At 35.8% G+C, this 22,628-nt stretch overlaps 1 protein-coding gene across 6 annotated transcripts in view; it reads right to left on the reverse strand.

Annotated features, from left to right (window-relative positions):
* Nucleotides 1-22,628, reverse strand: part of LOC149797199 (uncharacterized) — a 92,231-nt gene that overhangs the window by 9,215 nt on the left and 60,388 nt on the right. For 2 of the 6 annotated variants that reach the window (XM_089961874.1, XM_089961880.1), the window contains exons 2-3: nucleotides 8,266-8,482; nucleotides 3,591-3,665 (exon numbers count right to left, since the gene is read on the reverse strand). In XM_089961874.1, coding sequence (XP_089818000.1) covers nucleotides 3,591-3,665; nucleotides 8,266-8,482 — 292 coding nt within the window. The other 4 variants (XM_089961877.1, XM_089961876.1, XM_089961879.1 and 1 more) reach the window with 4 other exon arrangements.

Consider the following 22,628-nt stretch of genomic DNA (forward strand, 5'->3'; position numbering starts at 1 on the left):
CATCAGCACGGTGTCAGGTGAATTACAATCCCAGACGGAAAAAAAACGAAGAAAAAAACAACAACCAGTCCTTGCATTTAAATTTCGTGTTTGTCATTTATTATGTAAACAAAGATGATTTAATAAATCGCTGGTACGTGGGAAAATTTGACTTTGGTGCAAAATAGAAACTTTTTTCCCCTTCTTCTTTAAATGTTGGTTTGGTGATGCACGTCTCAGATGAGTACGGCGACTGACGATCATTTGTCACAATAAAGATAATCCCATGGTCCAATGACCACTCTCACTCAGGACCACTGCCGTTCTGTGTGGCTTTTGCTCTCTGGCGATTTCCGACCAGCTCGGTGATCACGTATGCATGTTAAGAGTCTAACAAAATAGTTCCAAACACTTGGTGCTTTTACATTGTTTTGATGACTTATTAAGATCAATATATATATATATATATATATATATATATATATATATATATATATATATATATATATATATATATATATATATATATATATATAAAGGAACTAATAACGGCTTCTGGACTTCAGAGATTTCAAGTGCATATGACATCTAAATTGAAGACGATGTAAACAAAAAAAGCAATTCGTTTGTGTTTAAGTCAAAAATACTGGTTGCATTTTATGTTGATTTGTTTACGGATAGGTTTAGATACCACATACTTAATTTAGATACTGAATACATGTGTTTACGTATAAAAAAATACTGGCTGCATTTTATGTTGATTTCTTTATGGATAGGTTTTGATATCGCATACGTAATTTAGACACTGAATATAATTAGGCCCGAATTCTACATGGCTAAAGCGTTGGTGTAACCATACAATTAGGCCTGAATTCTTTATGACAAACGCGTTGGTGTAACCCCACTACCAATACCACCAAACTACAGGAATATGAAATAAAGTAACATTAAGTGGAAAGCGTACATATGACACCGTTAATGAAGAATAAAGTCAAACAAAATGTCTAAATATAACAACAACAAAAAAACTTAACAATAACATTCGTTCCTTTCTACTAAAAAATAACTTGATTTGACTATCATGTTTCCGTCTCTTGGATAACTCCTCGAAGGTTTTGGAAAAGCAATATTTTTGGCGCAACGTAGCCCAGTGATTGCATACAAATTTGGCACTGTATGTTTATGTATATTATTCAGCCATTTGCGTCATCAGTTATACCATCTTCAAGTGCAAAGGGTTTCATTTTGGTGTGATTGTCCACAACAGCACAATCCAAGTGGAAACCTCCCAACCACCTTCGGCTAAGACAGAGGTGGGCAAACTTTCCAGTGCAAGTGCCCCATACACAAATTTACACCTTGTCGCGGGCCGCATAGTTCATTAAGTAAAATAATTAATATTTGAAATAGCAAAAACAAAATGTTTTTCTAAATAACATCTAATTAATTTTCAGTTGTTAATATGTTGTTAATATTTGAAAACTTAAACTTAAACTTCAAAAGAAGCACATTTATTTGATAAACATAAATAGAGTCAGTGCGAATGATGACCTGTTCCTATGCCGCATGGAAACCCTTATCGGGCCGTATGAAAGCCCTTGGCGGGCCATATGCGGCTTGCGGGCCGTAGTTTGCCCACCCCTGGGCTAAGAGAAATAACACTTATTCAAAAAAAATAGAAAGTTTTTTTTTCTAGACTGAGAAATCTATTGGGAATATCCTCGTCTCCCTTGCAAACAAGAGGTTACATACTCGTCGTTCCCCCAACAGAATGCGTTTCTTTAACATGTTACATCAAATGCCCGATACATTCCAATTTTAACAACTCGAAAACAAAGGGAATACGACATTGAGATTGTTTTCAGTTCTGTCTGTACAAAACGTTTCTCTGCATCATTAGCATTTCCCATTATTTCAGTATTAATAATAACTCACTATCTCTGCAGAACCTATAAAAACTTTAATAACACCTTAAAAAGGTGAGGGTACACTAATTATGCTCAGCAATCCTTTGAACAAACGTCGTTGCGGAGGCCGTTGTTCGTGATATCTCTGACACGACGAGCAGACAAAATTGGCAGCGAATAATCGGCACAATAGAGAATAAAGTCGACTGTTACAATTGGTGAAATCGACCTCATTATCCATAACACGAAGAAGAACAACTATGAGTTCTTATATATCTGTGAGTCCGCAGATAAAAATAGTCAAATTTCTCTTGGAAAAAATGGACGTTTTAAAGACCTTATACTGTCCTAAAACTAAAGGTTTGTATTTTTTTAAAATTGCAGGTGATTAGGTAAGGATATAATCTGTATAAACGTAATGATTTGCATGCTAGCGGCATATGTTGTTAACGGCATTTTGAAGTTAAGCAATAAAATGTAATATTTATTGTACCGTTCCTCCAGTAATGGGATAGAAAGAAAAATGGAAAATAGAGAATGCGATGACATGTGTACTGGTCTGATTATAACAGATATACTTATTCGAAGTTCATGTTCTGATAACTGTTGAATTTCCCGTCCACTTATTTTTAATCGAGTATCATATAAAGTGTTAACTCTCGTAATAGGGACAGTTATTTGAAGTAAGGATATGATTTTACTTTCAGACATATGAACGCTGTAATTTGATTGGTGAGTTAGAAGGTTAACAAAACATGACCTCGTAACTGTGCCAATCAAATATATTTTTCAAAGGCAGATCTAGATTTCATTGAGAATGATGTCAAATCTCCGCAATGACGAAGCATGAACGTCATGGGGGGGGGGGGTATTTGTCCCCTCCCCATTTGCATGTGCTGTAAAATGTAAAATTGCTGTTGCCTATATAAGAAAATTAACAAGCTCGTCAAGTTTTGCCCCCCCCCCCCGAAAAAAGTTGAAATGACGTCCCTGTGACGAAGGCCGCTATTATATACAGATTGACATGTGTATTGATGTGAATTTCATTATTTTCAATACGATGTTCCATACAGATCTGCATGGAACCGTGTATTTGTTTAGGGAGATGTCATAGGATAGACAAACGTTATGTCTATTTTACATGAAATGCGTGAATATATCTGAGCAGAGTCGAAAAAGTATGGGGCAAGCATAAAAAATTAAGTACATTAGTTGACATGGATGTATATCCACTTTTGTTATAACATTCTTGCTACCTTCCAAGGTTAAACCTATTTTAGGCATTATGCAGGTAAACAATTATTTGAAGGTTGTGAAGTGCCAAAAATGTCGAAGTGTGTGTGTGTGTGTGTGTGTGTGTGTGTGTGTGTGATTTTGATTTTTAACGTAGCTTTAACAATTTTCCATTTATACGCTACGATGTTGGCAGTGTGGCAGTTCATAGTGATGTCTAGCACTGTGGCATCATGCTGTAGGCATGTAGCATTATGTTCCACCCAGTCACATTATCCTGACACCAGGCCGACCAGTCCTAACTCTGACATCTGAATGCTGAGCGCCAAGCGAGGCAGCTGCTAATGCCATTTTAATAAGTCTTTGGTATGACTCGGCCGAGGTTCGAACCCACTCTAACAACGTAGGCCACCGGAGCGGTCTATAAGCGTATTATGATTAAACATGCTACAACACCTATATAATACCTACCGTCCCTACTTTTGCAGAGGGCAGAAACCAAACTACGATGCTGAGCTGCTAAAACAGTCTCACCATTACTGAGGCCTGAAACAAAATAAATATGCAAATAAACAACCAACCAATCCAATACAATGTATTGGAAGACACTGCATCTAGATTACCATTATTCTGCACAAACAACGAAGAACATAATGGATTAGTTTTAGAGCAGAAATTCGCACACCGTGGTTGGTATATATCATATAGAATAGATGAGGAGCATATAGAGTATGTCTTAGTAACTATAGAATATACGTTATAATAGAATAACATATACATCTCCACGCAAACAGATATAAACAGCAGTAAAGCAATTTAGTAAACGATAATACGTATATAAACAAAACATGAAATAATATATGACATAATGACATACATCTTGCCTGCAAATCATGAGAATAAATTCCAGTAACCTGCAGACGACTGAGCTACGGCTCTTCTTTACCTGCCAAAGTTTAAATGTTGTATAAGGATAGCATTTCATCTCCAATATGGTGAGCCCATTGAAATTCTACACCTCGGCATATATGCATACACACCTAGCCAGATGCGTGTATGCTTCTAAATATACACACCCATGACCCCGCTCCAGGCAGCATTTTATAAATATTTCATGAAATCGTCTAGTGCAAGGAAAGAATCCCTTATTAACTTTCCACGAGTAAAATTTCCTCGTGTGTTTTCTTCAAAAGGTTTTCTACCTTTTGTATCACAAACTGCTAATATTGTAGTTGGTCGATTCCCATCCTCACAGCGCCGATAAATCTAGTAGTATATTTTGCATGACCTCGACTGCCCGCACAGTACTAATTCGTTGGTACCTTTGAGTTGGTCTATACCTATTGGGATATGTATGGTAATAACCTGTCTTCCGACTACATTGGATCTCGTACACAAAGCCGGCAAGTTAAATTTACGTTTATCTTAGTTTGGATTTTGCTGAAAAATACTTCCGGGTGCAAGATCACATCTCTCTCTCTCTCTCTCTCTCTCTCCGCTTATATTCATAATTGAAGTAGCACAAAAACGTTCAATTTGGAAAATAAATCAAGGTGATGTGTGTGTGTGTGTGTGTGAGAGAGAGAGAGAGAGAGAGAGAGAGAGATGTTGCTATTACTCTGACTTGGCACTAGGACAACTTTGATGGTTACCTCATTTCTCAGTATTTCTCCTCGTATTATATTTCTCACAAAAATGGCCTATTGTAAAATTCAGTTGTTGAAGATCCACATGTGTGTACAACACAAATAATTTTCTTAAACTGTTGGTTAATTATCAACAGGGGAATAAAATCATATCTTCAGTATGCTTCGAAATTTTGTACATACAAAACTTGACTAGAGTGATCATATAAACTGCACAGAAGATCCAGATACTGTTCATAAAATTCCACAAAACCCACAATACAACAACAACAAAATCGCTAATACTTCGCGGTACGTAAAAAAACATTACTACAACAAATTCCACAAAATTGCCAGATGCACTGGGTGTCCACAATTTCGTTGAAAATCCCAATTATCGAAGAATAAATACAAGGATGTGGCCACCCTAATTTATACAGAATAACAATCAAGAAGTGTATATCTTACTACTGACGTAAATTCTGCCAAAATTTAGAAAACCTTAAACCCTGAGATCTCTAATCCGGAGTATTTGACCGTCTGACCTTGAATACTACAGAATGATCAATTTCGGTGATTATATCTGAACACTAGTGTACATTTTTAAAAATAAATCCACCCAGATATATGGGATTTATATTTTTGAGGGCATGACCTTTACCTTACGGTGCACGAACTCAGAATATGGCTACAGTACCGATCGAACTTCCTTTGGTGTTAATTGCACTGTGTGGACCAAACAATACGAATTCAATATTACGCACCACCATCCCTTAATGGAAGACATGGGGGAACAATATCATTTGGCGATTAATTTAAGTCACAGTTGTGTCGAACATTTTTATTATCGCAGTAAACTCAAAGCATTTAAATATCAAAATCGTTTAACATTACTGTGATTGAAATTCGTGAGAGATTATTTCGCTAATCAGGTATGCTTACTTTGCATCGTTCTGAAGATCGCTTTTAAATTCAGCATTGCTACAAAGTGTCGAAAGTGTTCTAAAATTCATCCAAACAATTTTTTCTTTCTTTTCTGTTCTTTCTTTTTTTTTTTCTTCTTTTCTTATTGTATTTTATTAATGGATTTCAGATTGAACGGGCGCAGCTTTTTTAGCGTTTATACTTACAGTTGACAGTAATTATTATCTCCCTTGAATTGGGAAAATTTATCATTACAAAGAGAACCTAATGGCACCTAGTAACTTAGGACAATTTAGCACAAATTAAAATTGTAACGTCGTGAATATTAGACGTGCATATTTGAAGAATTTGCTTAAGCACACTAAAGTTTTGTATATGTGACTGGTGCTTTTGAGATTACAATGGCGCTTCCTAACATTCGTTATGATGTGCCCTGCTTATCGGTATTTCAGTTTTAAGTTTATTCGTAACGGATGCCCAGACCAGCTCCTACCAAATGTTGTACCTATAAGTCGCCATTTTGAACACAAAGTCATTATTTTTAATGGATCCCTGCTATAACAAAAAAGTATTTATTTCCTTTTTATTCCTTTATATATTTATGTACCACGTTCATTTTACACGGTAGCACGTATTTCTTAATTATTGATGTTCCATTTATCCCTTCCTCGCCGGTATTAATCTCATATATATCTTAACCTTCTTGAATACTTTCAGAACTCATCGATGCAAATTGCTACTGCCTATCTCTCTCTCTCTCTCTCTCTCTCTCTCTCTCTCTCTCTCTCTCTCTCTATATATATATATATATATATATGTGTGTGTGTGTGTGTGTGTGTGTGTGTGTGTGTGTGTGTGTGTGTGTGTGCATGTGTGTGTGTAAGTATGTTAAGGAGAATTGATTAATTGATTAATCGATTGATTGTTTTCATAGGAAATCATTAGGACGGGAAAATTTCAAACTGGTAACACCGTATACTGGTATTCTGGTATTTGTTGTCTATTCCGTGGGTTAGTCTAATAGTTATAATCAATATACTATTACTCGAAAATGTATTTTATCCGCACGAGAAAATGTTTCTGTTTTCTTTTCTATCTGATGTTGTCAATAAAGCACAAATTTAGACAATACAAATCTGACAAAATATCATACTCGAGGAAACCAATACGATTGTGTGGAACCATTTAATATAAAACCAATTGATATAGCATGCTTGTGAAAATAGAATGGTTATGCGATTCTACTTTTTTAAATTGATATTTAGCCAAGAAATGTTCCTAAATTATCATAAGTATTCTAAGGTCTATATGAGTAATGCTTTATCTGAAACCTTTTTTTATTCCGAAATCTAATATTTCACAACGGAAAAGGAATTCGCACTGATCTAGTAGTTGCCAGGATCGAATTTCTTCCACTCCGGCCAATACATGTAATGAAAACATCAAACATTAATCTAGCTTGACGTCCGCTGGATGCACAGTACATAATCAGGAAATACGAGAGTTAAAGTTCAGTATCCGTGGGGTCCTAATTCTCCGTGAGCGCTATCACGTAACCTATTATGGCCGCGAAAGAAGAATATTCAAGATGGCGGACGGCTATTCAGTTGCAGACAGCATCTGAATGTACCGAGAAAAGGCGGATCAAATAACAGCTTTCCTGTTTTCTGCAGTTGTTTTATCGAGGAAAGATATTTTTGGTTTTCAAAAATGCCACACATGTGGTTCGTGTTGAAGCTACCAGGAGCCCCGGAACTACAAGTGTTTCACGTTACGTCAAGCAATACATGAATTGCATAAGAACCCAGCCATCTCAGCTAATTCCGAATCCAAGCGACTATCAAATGATCTTTAAAAATGGGCGAAATGTCAATACTTGAGAAATTATGATTTACGAATATGGGCGATAATGTAATAAGAACGAAGTCTATTTTCATTCTAACGGAAACATGACACCACTTTGCAGACAAATATGAAATATTACAAAATATTCAGTGTCTTGATTTCTGTTGAAATGCATAACGATTGTTCAGAGAAAGATGAAAAATTAAATCAATAAAGATAGAGGATATTGTGCCTATAGTTACGTAGTTTTCCTGTGGAAAAAAATCACCCGATTACAAGGTAGACTTGTGTTATGTTGTTTTGCCTGACAGTATACATGAGCAATTTCGCAATTAATAAAAGCAATAACTGAATTTTGAAAAAAGACATTTTCTGGAATATAACACGCGTTTCGGTAAATATTTATGTGGCTGGTTTGGCAGAGCTCGCATTATACTGCTGTCTATAGCCCCAATTCTTGTTGTCTTTTGTTAAGATTGTTCAGATTTTTTTTTACTTTCTCTTTAACATTAAGACAGTTACGTATTTGAACAGGACAAGTGGATAGAATTTACATCATCAACACTTTTCATTCAAATTTCAGAAAATCGTCAAAATATACTTTTAAGTCATGCAGTAACCACTAGGGGACTGTATAAAACAGAAAACACCAGATTTAAAGAATATATTGCAAATTGGCAGGCAGAATATTTTCCGTTATTTAGATCGGACAAAGAAAATATTGAAGCAGTTCTATGGATTTAAAATCTTACTTCTCGGCCTGTGTCTATTCAAAAACCGTTCAGCAGAACTTTCTCCGCTACAAATGCTGGCGTCGTCATCAGGCGGTGCGTCATCAGCACTGACATCACTTCCGTCGGCTCTCTTTCCGGTATACTTGTCTAGATTGAGATTTTGTGTGTCTGTGCTGTTAACCTTTTCGTATCCATAGAGACCTAGAAGTTCGTTCATAGTACTTTCTGCATAGTCCTGGATAAATAAATAAATAAATAAATAAATAAATAAATAAAAGCACATATCTAATACATCTATCTTAAGTAATTATTTTCTGAAACCGAGGCAGCGAAACCTAAAATAAAGTCAAACTTATAATTATTTTCCATTTTAATTTGATTCACAGCTGAAACATGTGATGGTGTCTGACCATATCTATCTTTAGTAAAATATAATAAAATAGTAACGGTTTTACTTAAACCTGTATTAAGTTTCAACTTAATCATAATTTATTAAAACAGAAACAGCTAAAACGGGAATATAGGAATCACACAATTAACCAAAGCTTGAAACGAGACAGATATATTCTCTTCTGGTTGCTATGCAAAAGCGGTAATTAAAGTAACAGTATCTAAATTTCATCTGTTGACACCACGCCATTACTGTAACCCAACACGCCATAATGCAAGTCTGAAATGTCACAGTACACCAACTTCCGGTATAGTGTTTCCGGTTGTCCGAGATGACCTCTCCATCTATCAGGCATGCGTGAAGCCACAAGCTCGTAGGATTGTAATTGTAGCCCTCAAAGAATCAATGAGGGTTCTAATAATTGTTGATATACATTACAATCACCCAACAAGCCTACATTAAGACTGGTAAACAGATCGAATTTCAGGGTTGATATTAACAGTGCATTACATCAAAATTAGTGGTTTGCATGCTATGTCAGGATGAACAACATGGAATTTGTATCCAATCGTATTGACAACGGCACATGACAGAATAATACTGACACCGGCACACGCCATGTGAGTTTTAATAAAGCATATCTAGGAATACAAGAACGTTTAATTTGGTCACAAATCACGGATAAATGCTTGATTGATTTCATTTCTTTAGTCCATGTCGATGATAAGATCCATATATTGGTATGTGTGCGTGTGATAGCGACCGTTGAGCGTTCATGTGTGTTTGAGACTCCGAACCATTTCATAATTGCTAGTTAAAAATCATAGTCAAACAAACTCCAAACGAGGTCACATAATCGGTTTGGCTTAAACAAGCGCGATGCCTCTGAACCTTAGAATGACACTAAATGTGTGTGTGTGGGGGGGGGGAGGGGGGCTTTTTCTATTGGAACCAATTTGTTATCGACGCAAACATAGGCAGTATTGCACCACAACGGCCGCATATCATACGCATTTTATTGTAACTCGAAGCAATCTGCAGGTTTTTCACTTCCAATTGGTATTTATGATGTGCAACCCTATAGTTGGCAATTAACAAACCCATATTTTCCTTTAAATAGGACTCCCATGAATAGAGGCAGAAAAAATATAATGAATAACGGATTAATTTTCGCAACCCGAGATGTACATGAAATAGGATGTGAGCGTTGTCAGCACTATGTTTTGAATGGCATAATAAAGAGTGTAATCAGAACAAACTGTAGCTGCTATGAAATATAACATGACTTCAAAAATTGAGAAAAAAAAATTAAATAATTGTTTGTGATCTCATTTTGGTGCAAAATAACAATGTCAGGGCACATTTTAGTTAGAAAGAGAAATGATTTCATTCAATATGATTTTGTATGCCAACTATGACATTCAAGTCTATAGATATAAAACAATACATGCAAATATGGTCCAAAACTTACTTTTTGATACAACAACACAACCAGTCGGGGAAAATGTGACAAGTCAAATCTGAACTGACCGCTCCGGTGGCCTAATGGTTAGAGCTTCCGCCTCGGATGCAAGAGGTCGTGGGTTCGATCTCCGGCCGAGTCATACCAAAGACATAAAAATGGTACTAACAGATGCCTCGCTTGGTGCTCAGCATTAAGAGGTTAGTGTTAGAACTGGTTTGCCTGGTATCCAGATAATGTGACTGGCTGGGACATCATGCTACATGTCTGCGGCATGATGCCACATTGCTAGACATCACTATAAACTGCCACACTGCAGACATCGTAGCGATATGACTGAAAAATTGTTAAAAGCTACGTTAAAAAATCTAAATCCCACATACACGCACTAAATCTGATCTAACTCATAAATGAGCTTCCTCTTAATAAAAAAATGGACTTCCACAGTAACTGAGGTCTTGTTTTGAAAAATAAATTGTGAAATGTTAGATTTATTTGATTTATGCACCAAACTGTCCATCTTTGCCAAAAGCCAAACCTTGAGTATGGTCATTACAAATATATGAAGGTGCTTGATAGTCACAAGACTCTGACTCTTGAATGACCAAATGTATACAACTGTCTAAAATGGATGACCATGGCGGACCAACTACCATATATGTGCAAGGTTCACATTGTCAAGACAACCTAGCATTTAAAGGTTGTTAAGTAACTTCTAAATGGTAAAGTATTATTCATGTATTCAAAATAAACATTGATTTTTCAACAAAATAAAAATATATTAATTGGGATGTCTCCTACATGCATCTTTAAATACACATTTTGACAAATGCAGTTACTATGGCAGTCTCGATCATCGTAGCGGCCTATTGGGAATTCGGGCATTGTAACGGCCTTCTTGGAAATCGGTCATCGCAACGGCCTTTTCTCTGGGATTTTGGGCATTATAGCTGACATTTATTTGGGAGTTTGGGCACTGTAACTGACTTTTCTCTGGGATGTAGCGACATTTTCACTGCGATCTGGGGCAAAGTAACGGCTTTTTCTCTGGGGTTTTGAGCCATGTAACGGCCTTTTCTCTGGTACTTTAGGCAGCGTAACATACTTTTCTCGTTTATGACCATAAGCTGCATATGTAATATGTAAAGTTACGTATGTAATATGTAAAGTTACGTATGTAATATGTAAAGTTACGTATGTAATATGTAAAGCTACGTATGTAATATGTAAAGTTACGTATGTAATATGTAAAGTTACGTATGTAATATGTAAAGTTATGTATGTAATATGTAAAGCTACGTATGTAATATGTAAAGTTATGTATGTAATATGTAAAGCTACGTATGTAATATGTAAAGTTACGTATGTAATATGTAAAGTTACGTATGTAATATATAAAGTTAGGTATGTACTATGTAAAGTAATATGTAATATGTAAAGTTACGTATGTAATATGTAAAGTTATGTATGTAATATGTAAAGCTACGTATGTAATATGTAAAGTTACGTATGTAATATGTAAAGTTACGTATGTAATATATAAAGTTAGGTATGTACTATGTAAAGTAATATGTAATATGTAAAGTTACGTATGTAATATGTAAAGCTACGTATGTAATATGTAAAGCTACATATGTAATATGTAAAGTTACGTATGTAATATGTAAAGCTACGTATGTAATATATAAAGTTACGTATGTAATATGTAAAGTTATGTATGTAATATGTAAAGCTACGTATGTAATATGTAAAGTTATGTATGTAATATGTAAAGCTACGTATGTAATATGTAAAGCTACGTATGTAATATGTAAAGTTACGTATGTAATATGTAAAGTTACGTATGTAATATATAAAGTTAGGTATGTACTATGTAAAGTAATATGTAATATGTAAAGTTACGTATGTAATATGTAAAGTTACGTATGTAATATGTAAAGTTACGTATGTAATATGTAAAGCTACGTATGTAATATATAAAGTTACGTATGTAATATGTAAAGCTACGTATGTAATATGTAAAGCTACGTATGTAATATGTAAAGTTACGTATGTAATATGTAAAGTTACGTATGTAATATATAAAGTTAGGCATGTACTATGTAAAGTAATATGTAATATGTAAAGCTACGTATGTAATATGTAAAGTTACGTATGTAATATGTAAAGTTACGTATGTAATATATAAAGTTAGGTATGTACTATGTAAAGTAATATGTAATATGTAAAGTTACGTATGTAATATGTAAAGTTACGTATGTAATATGTAAAGCTACGTATGTAATATGTAAAGCTACGTATGTAATATATAAAGTTACGTATGTAATATGTAAAGCTACGTATGTAATATGTAAAGCTACGTATGTAATATGTAAAGTTACGTATGTAATATGTAAAGCTACGTATGTAATATGTAAAGCTACGTATATAATATGTAAAGCTACCAATGTAATATGTAAGCAACACTATTAGTAACAATAACATGCTCAAATATCAATGTAGCAAGCAAAACAACAATCGTTATACTCATCCATACATCCAATCATCCATCCATCTGTACACGCACCCATTCACCCATCTGTCTGCACACCCATACATACATCCGTCTATCTGTACACCCATCCATCCATTCACCCACCCATCCATTCCCTGATAGATACTGTAGATAAAAACATCCTGAGACAAATAAAACAAAAGCAAACACAGAAAAGCAACAAAGAAAACAAGTGAAAGATTGAGATAGCAACGAAAAGGGAATGAAAGCATTCTGCTGAATTTCTCTCTCTCTCTCTCTCTCTCTTGCGATATGAAACGATGATATTGTTTTTCTCTAGTTTAAGGCGGGGACGAGTTTCCGCTTGAATCATACAATCAGGGATGAAAGACACACACTCAAAGCAGTGTTTGGCTTTTCTCATGAATATAAGTTTCAAGAGGGGATCAAATGCACTCAACTGAGAGGTGAATTTCATCCTCAAAGATACCTCTTATAATAGTTTTGGCGCCTTATCTTTTTATGAATGCCTGCTTGAGGGGTATCGCGGAACGGACGTAACATGATCGCCATCCGTGCTTGGTGATACTAGGGATGAAGTGTAACTCGACACCGCTCGACATAAGACTCTACTGTTTCGTTGGTAGAAGGGGTCATCGTGGGTTTGGTAGAAAAACTTTATAAGTGTAGAATATCCAAAGTTCTAACAATCTCTATTGTAATATGAGACTCGAGATGTGTCAGCCTATTTGAAGTAATAAAAACTGACACGGCAACCAGGTACAAATAAATATAGCTATTACATTACTATTTAAGAATACGTATTAATTTCCCGCGCTGTGAAGAAGGTAGTTTTATAATCGGCCTCTTAGTCATTGTTTACTGTCGGTTGAATTATTTAACTTTTTTTTTAAAACGTAAATGTAATGAATCACCATGATTGAGAATCAATTAGACGCCAAACAAGTATTGATTTAACGTCATCACGTGCGTGGTTCCAACTGCAAAAATATTACAAAATACGAATAGCCGACAAATGAACTGATTTCATATCTCTGCATACATTCGAGGCGTATATTTTATTTGTTTGTTTGTCTTTTTTTTTTCTTCGCAATCCTATTTGGATATAGATATTTGCCAGTTGATTTTACACCCAAAATTTTAAAATCAACCAGTCTTCGAAATTATCGGCAGCTTTCATTTATGTAATGATATCTAACCGTTGCTAGAACATGTCTTGTTGAATCCATTTAAGAATATTTATTCAAGAAATATATATTTATAAAGCTTAGTCCTAGATCCAGATCTGGTAGTGATTTAACAAACACACACACACAAAAAAAACTTAACATCAAAGACTATACAAGAATCATAATTTGGGATTAAATTAATCTCAGAATTATAATGTAATCTCAGAATGATTAAATCCCCTATATTCTGTCTCTGTACGTTGGAGCTTCAGTTCCCTTATTTAAGAGTTTTGCTCATGGGCAAAGCCATCATTAACCTCGAGTCAATCTAGAGTTCGTATTTTAAACTTGCACTATCTAACAATAAACGAGTGATGAGTGAGTTACATCGTCATTTAAATTCTCATACAAACTACTGTAGATCTAGGAAACAACTCTTCAAAATGTCTAAACACTGGGATTCGGAGAACAAGGGTATTTAAGAAATCTGAACAACTGATTACAACTTAATTAAAAATAAAAATATAAATATTAAACGAAGTCTTGCCTTCCTTGTTTAGACAATATGCATCATAATCATTATGTCATGAATATTTTCGCTGTCCGCTTATATGAAGCAATTACTGTATTATAATCTATTCAATAACTGCCATTCCAAAATGTTTGCCAGTCTGTTAGAAGTAAAAGAATGTTGAGCTATGACAATGAAAATAAAATTCATGCTAATTTGCACGATGGCATCGCCTATAAAATAGTTTTACCGACCGTCATCACAAGTTATAAAAGTAGTGTGAAACTACTAACAATAATAAACAATTAACAGTTATAAAGTACTAAGAATACTCATCTACTAACAATAATAAACTGCTAACAATAATACATTTACTGACATACCACAACATTATTTCAGCTGATTGTCTCTATTTTAGCAGTAGTAGTAGTAGTAGTAGTAGTAGTAGTAATATGAAGATGAATTAAAAGCAGCAGTTGCTGTGGGAGTTTTATTTCTTTCATTCATTGTTGAAACTCTAAATACTTAATGAAATCTAAAATGAATTACCAACACAATATGAATTGGTAGATTTTAAGACTCTTATTGCAGTAAATAATATACTTATCGAAGTAAGACAGGTGCACGGTCCCATTTCAATATCGTTTGATAGATACTAGTATCGTTCAGAGACAGTTGTTTCGGTACCATTATCAAGTTGTACAACATTCACTTGCGCATTTTCATCGCTATCTTCGTGCGATGATTTACAAATAGTGCAACCGTGAGTAACTCCGTATCAACAGCATGAGCCGTGGTATATGTAATAGTGTATACATCTATAATAGCCACGAGCCGTGGTATATATAATAGTGTTTACATCCATAATAGCCAAAAGCCGTGGTATGCATACATCCAATCAAAGCCATGAACAGTCGGGTCACTCTTCCTCTTTTTCTCACAATGTAAAAAACAAAAATCAAATTAAATTAAAAAAACAAAAATCTGTGATTAGAAACGTGACAAGCTGACGACTCTCTCTTCAAGCTCATCTCTCGTGTACCTACCTGTTCGATATTTGATCAGTTTAACTGCCGTTCCATGCGATACAGTGCTAGGTATATCACAAGGTTTTGACAACTCTATATCTCTCTTTCTGTCATGACTTACCTCATGTACCCGTTCTAGCATTTTAAGTCCATGTGCTATATGACAAGACTCAGACAAATCCTTTTAAAGAAAACGAGAGCATTCAAATGCTATACAGCTGAATGGTTATTCTCTCCGTCATATTAGACGCCTATCGAGTTACAGTCCGCCCACTAAACTTTACAACACAGAAGATAGCGAACATTGCCTCCATTAGACATGTTGCAGTACATAAACTGGAATGAACATGGTGATTCGTATCTTATGGAAAATATCATTTATCACATCTGAAGTGTCATTGTCTTCGCCGTTATTATTATTATTATTATTATTATTATTATTAAAGTTGTTGTTTTTGATGATGATGATGACGTTGTTGTTGTTTCTTCATGCGTGTCTACACTTTGTTATCACTGTCATCAATGTTGTTTACGTTCTTGGTACATGTTCATAGGAACAAAGAAAAATGATGACATAAATAACAAAAAGCTATGAAAAACAAAATAAATCTACCTACCTCCATTTAAGACCTGTAAGGTTTTCTCTCCTCTAGCAAACTATCCATGCCTGTTTCGTTCGAACGAAATTTAAATTCCAAATATGTATTAAAAGCAGTCATAAATCATACAATATCACACAGTACAGTTCAGATTTGATAAGCTGGGTGCGAGGAACGATCTGTGCATATTTGCTTCATATAACCGGTAAGGTATCGGGTAATTTTTGACAGAAAACTACCTTTCCGTTCCATTCAGTATGTAACAAGTGTGTTATCTCTCCTTTTTGTTCAAACCCAATTACCCAAGGCTGGGTGAAATTCGAGTCGATCCCGTGTACTCCCTTTTGTAGTGAGATATCGATTCGCCAAGGAATAAAAAGCAGTTCTCTGTCCTCGCATTTCTCTCTTTTCTTCATAATTAGAATTGAAAAGGAACACTTGAATATAATACTATTCTAGTTATTTTCGCTGAAATACAAGTCGCTCGGTAATACAAAGCTGTTGGATATAATGCTATAGGTATCCAGTTTTGAGTTAAATGAACAGGTGTTCGTCTCTTCAAATACAGGTATTCTATCTACGGTCTACCATCAGCTTAAATCGTGCCATAAGCTTTAGGTGGGACCCTTCATCAAACCCAAGTGATGAATTATAAACGTTAAATATAATACAGACTGGAAATACGTGTTCTAAACTTGCATAAATGTAATACATCACCTAAGATATTACTAAGTTGAAAGTCTAAACTATATCAGGAATTATCCGCATTAGACAGAAATAATAAATTAAATATTATTTATCCAATTTTAAAATATCTATGTATATTTTAGATTAGTTACATCTGATACCACACGAAGTATACATTCCAGATACTTACCTACGAACACGAGCGTCCATCAATATATCTAACCATCCACTGATCTACCCCCAAATGTAGACTAGGCCAATGGCACCCTCGTGATATCGTAAGAGGCTAGTAATACCGAGGCAAGAGGCGCGGTTTGCAGAGTGGTTAGAGTGCACGACCGAACAGATATGCATTCGAATCCTGCCACTGAATCTGCCTGGATCGGTAATCGTGGTGTGTCATTGAGCACGGCTCGTAACTTCAATTACATAAGAACTAAACAAGCTTCTTATCGATCTACCCAACTCCGTATATACCCTTCTTGATGCAAAAAAGACGTTTGACAACGAAATGCATAAACACAGATGCACTACTAAATATATTGAATGGTATACATACATATATACTTGGGAGCTTGTGAACCCTACAAGGTTTAGAACGGTCCATTTGTGAAAATAAAAATTCCTACGAAAAATAAAAATACAAGGTCACAATAATGCTAAACCGACTGAGATTTTCTCTAATTGGGTTAGCTCATTTTGTTACTTTATTTTTGACGCTTGCGTTTTCCAATTTTTTTTGTGTTTTGTTTACCCACCCACTCAATGTTTGTCGTCAACCTCTCTGTGTGTGGCTTAAATAAATCATTATTATATCAATAATGGATCTCACACAGCTAAACTAGCTCGACAGCGACTAGAGGCAATTGAGAAATATCTTCCCGTCCGTGATTCTGTCAAACAACAACTGCTTTCTTGTCAGGAGTCTCGGGTTGAATTTGCAGAGGGTACAGAATAGTTATTTGAACCTGTTACAAAGTCTACCAAAGGTCTTCTTCCCACTTTAAAGGAAACCGCTAAAGCAACTGAACAAATTAGCAGAAAGAACAAGAAGAAAAAAAGATTCTACGAGAACTTCCTGGTGAAATAGCTGCTGCTCAACCAATGCGAGAAATACTTGATGGTACTGACCAAGCTCGTGCTGAAATAGGTGATATAAAGGATCGTATACCAGAACCAGAATCAGAACCAAAACAAGTAAAAGTCTAAAACCCGAGTACGCTGATGATAATATAAGTCGTGAAGTCTGGTACAAACGAATCGAAATAAACAACTCCACGTCGATCAGTCACACATGCAACCCAAAAAGTGCCTGGACCTGAACTTCCATCGAGATTAATGATACCGTTTACCTGGATATTTGGTTGTTTTGGTAATTGATCACGCATAAAAACACCTCTGACGTTTTTGATATTTAATCTCTTAGCAGCATCAGTTAAATCAAAATTGGACATAGGAAGAATCAACAAAGTGTCCCTGGGAGTCTTAGACCTTTTTCGTACCATGAATGTGGAGTGCCTGGTAGTCTTAGACCTTTCACTTTTTGGAAGTCTAGATTCTATGACCTGTTGCTCTCTTTAATGCCATCCCAGCAGCAGATCCAACAACACCGAGTGCAGCTGCTTTTGCAACTGCTGGGGCTACAGCGGCTATCAACGCTGGTGTAGTTGCGAGACATGGAAATATACCACCCATTTTGATTGCGTCTTTAATGGCACCCGCAAAAAGATTAAGTCGTACACCGGTCTTTGGTCGTTTGGCTTCATTGAAGTGCCTGAGTTGACGTTCTGACAATGATAGTTTATTCAGACCACCTTCGATTTCTTCTTTTTTATTAATTGATATTTTTATTCCACAGTTCTCTTTTGATACTGATTGTAGTTTTCTAATCTGAACAAGAGCCATAGTAACACTAACAAGATGATATGACATTATAATTTCACGAGTGATTTAATTACTGATTGCTTGCGATCCAATTACATGTTTTCTACTGGGGCAGGATTAACTCTCGTTCGTCCACCAACACATTCAAGCAACATTGTTTTGTCTGAGAGTATAACAGCGATTCCTCTGTAATTAGCACTTGCTCCTCTTGCCACATGAGCTCGAAAATGTATATTAACGACTGATTGTCTAAATAAATCAAGGTGTTCTAGCGAAAAGTGATAGATCTGATACAGCGTTGTAAAATCTAGCTGTGATATTTGCAGACCAGAATCAATAGTTTATCAGGTCCCATGAATGTCATCAAACGTACTAAATGATTATTTTCAAAATTCAATAATATATCATAAGCTGGTTCTTGATGTCCATTTATTTTCAGTGAAACCTCAGTAATACCAAGTTTGTCAAATATCATTATAATGTGTGTTTGTGAGTTTACTCGTTCAGTATTTTGGAAAGCAACGAATATATATCGCGGTGCTGTGATGCTACATGCAGTGTGAATAAACCATAAGTGATACTTTGAACACTATCTACGGTAATCGTCAACCATGATAATGTTGATTTACCACCTTGATTCATAAAAGAAAGCAACCGTTGTTCTTCAGTGACTATTGGTACCATTATTGGCATCCACAATGAAAGTTTTGTTGGTATTACTTAACCAACATCACCAGCAGGTCGCCAGATTGCATCATCGTCGGTAGCCTTTCTTACAAGTACAACTGTACGTTTGGCTCCGAAAATAGCCTTTCTGACATTTCTGCAAAATCCAAAGATATGTGACGGTGGAATCGCACATGAAAATCTTCTATTTCCATCTTTTGGCATTGATCGACGCGCTGCGAATCCTAAGTTGGATTCTGGATTAGCACCATGAACCACCGGCCACACATCAGCGACAGCGTTGTCGGCATTGTTTCGTTGTCGTCTTATATTATACTGTATGTTGTTAGGGTGGTCCGAATTGTCTTTGACAAATATCACTGACGGACCAGCTGATCTTGAATAATCATCGGAATATCTTGCTAGACTCAAAATAGGGGTGGCAACGTCGACGTCTTTCTGAAATGATTCAATATTTTTATCGTCGACTGAATTACGTAGCACTGTCGAACAACGCCACAATGCCGTTATTAACAAAACCAACACTAATATAAGCTCCATATTCAGTATTATCTATTTTCAGAATTTCACGTTATACTTCAATAAATACTTCAGCGGGTAAGAAATATCTGCTTATATCCTGAACATGCAGCTCAATTCTCCCACGCTGATTTGGCTCTCGTGCGTCATAAGAATAATACTGACAATCACTTATCGATTAATCTTTGAGAACTTGTACGTCCATGTCAAATGCTGGATCAGATACACGTTTGAACATTTTATTATAATTGTTATTGCCAATACGAAGATCACTTCCTGCTATTAAACTTGCAGTTATATTTTTTCTATTTCTGACATGGGCACACCAGCAAACTCTGCTAGTTTTTGATTTGCAGTTTGATTTATTATTTTACTAACATTTGCAGGCATAACTTGAGTGCTGGGCAATTTTACTGATTGCGGTTTTCGTCGTATTAGTCGTGCTAGGCTGTCCTTGATTACCAAGAATGCTTTACTAGCAACATCACCAGTACCTTTATCACGAACAACGTCAATAGCTTTCATTCCCAGTTGCTTTGCAATCGGTGTTGCTTTTGGGGCTATCCTTCTAAATAGACCCTGAACAACATCACAGAGTCCATAACCGTAGATCGCTCTTATGTTGGTAATCGTGAATTTATCACCCTGTCCATTACAGGTCCACGTTGAGCATTATGCATGATCATCTTATTTTAGTCACTGTATCTAATTGCATGTCTCAATCACTGTGGTAATCATCAATGATTTCATCAATGAGGGACTGATAAACATTAACGTCCATGATATCGCCTGTAAATAATCTTTGACAAATATCAGCTGCTTTATTAATGATTTCTGGGGAATTATTACTGGCTCGTTTTCCGCCAGTGAGGATTTCTAGTCTGTCTACATCTGTAAGAACGTTGTTGGTGCATGAGGTAATAAAGCCACTTCCCCCGGTATATGTACCAATACCACTTCCAGTGGCACCGGGGTAGAGACGCATATTCCTCGCTTGTTAGTTGGGATGGTTGCTGTTTATGTGGTTGTTGTTGTTGTCGTCATTGTCGTTGTTACTGTTTAAAATAATTGTTTACTCCATCATCAAATGCAATAACTCTTGCATCATTACTTCAGGTCCGATCAATTCCGTGGTGTATTCGAAATACTCATCTGTACCAGGCTTCACGACTTACATTAACATCAGCGTACTCAGGTTTTAGAAAGTTTCCTCTCTGATAAAAGTTAAGCACAGGTAATCTTAACATGTCAATATCTTTTATGAAGGAAATACTCATTTCAGTAAATTTATCATTCACTTCAGTTCTGACTCTTACTTGTTTTGGTTCTGATTCGGATTCTGGTTCTGGTATACGATCCTTTATGTGACCTATTTCAGCATAAGCTTGGTCAATACCTTCAAGTATTTCTCGCATTGGTTGAGCAGCAGCTATTTCACCAGGAAGTTCTCGTAGAATCTTTATTTATATAGTTCTTTCTGCTATTTTTCCACTTGCTATAGCTGTTTGCTCTAACGTGGGAAGAAGACCTTTGGTAGCCTTTGTAACAGGTTCAAATAACTGTTCTGTACCCTCTGCAAATTCAACCCGAGACTCCTGAAGAGCATGCAGTTGTTGTTTGACAGAATCACAGACAGGGAGATATTTCTCAATTGCCTCTAGTCGCTGAGATAGTTTAGCTGTGTGAGATTCCATTATTGATACAATAATGACTTAATTAAGCCAGACACACAGCTTCAGAGAGGCTGACGACAAAAAATGAGTATCCGGGCTTGTAAACAAACACACATAAAAACTGGAAAACACAAGCGTCAAAAATAAAGTAACAAAATGAGCTAACCCAGTTAGAGAAAATCTCGGTCTGTTAGAGGCTTCGGTTTGGCATTATTGGCCTTGTATTTTGTTTCGTAGGAAGGTTATTTTCGCAAATAGACCCTTCTAAACCTTATAGGGTTCACCCTCCTTGCTACTTGAATACATAAGGCCGACGGATGGTCGGTCAGTCGATCAGTTCGATAGGTACATGCAGGCATGTAAGCAAGTATATTAGTATAACTAGAATGGTAGGCAGATAGGTCTGTTCCGATGTACGTAGTAATTGCAAGGTAGATAGGAAGGTGCTACATACGTAGCTAAATGGTTAAATAGTCAATATTATTTCCATATTTGTGTCCATCGACCTTACGTTTGTATCTCAAACCATAGGTAGAACGGTTCGCTGACAAAACTAAAGTTTAGCGTTTACTATCTTTATCTAACAAGATGATTTTCTTGTCATACGCTGACATATTAATAATATGGGTCATATCTCTACTCCTGTATTATGAATAGTGCATACATACATACATACATACATACATACATACATACATACATACATACATACGTACATACATACATACATGCATACTTGAACATGTTAAACCGATGGACGGTCGGTTAATCGGATAGATCAAGAGATAGGTAGGAAAGAACAGACAAATCAGTAAACAGTTCGACAGGCCAGTTTTAGTAAATTGATAGGCAGGTATGTACGTACTACTCAGTAATATTGAAGGAATGTAGGCTTGTACTTACTACTTAGCTATATCGTAAGGCATGTAGGTAGGTACGTACTACTTAGTAAGTAGGTAGGTATGTACTACTTAGCAATGTGATAAGGCATGCAGGTAGGTACGTACTACTTAGGCATATTCTAGTGCATGCAGGTAGGTACGTACTACTTAGTAATGCTGTAGGGCATGTAGGTAGGTATGTACTACTTAGTAATATGATAAGGCATGCAGGTAGGTAAGTACTACTTAGTAATGATGTAGGGCATGTAGGTAGGTATGTACTACTTAGTAATATGATAAGGCATGCAGGTAGGTACGTACTACTTAGTAATGGTATGGGGCATGTAGGTAGCTATGTACTACTTAGTAATGTGA

This window comes from Sinohyriopsis cumingii, chromosome 6, assembly GCF_028554795.1.
Source record: "Sinohyriopsis cumingii isolate HCF-2022 chromosome 6, ASM2855479v2, whole genome shotgun sequence".
Lineage (NCBI taxonomy): Eukaryota > Metazoa > Mollusca > Bivalvia > Unionida > Unionidae > Sinohyriopsis > Sinohyriopsis cumingii.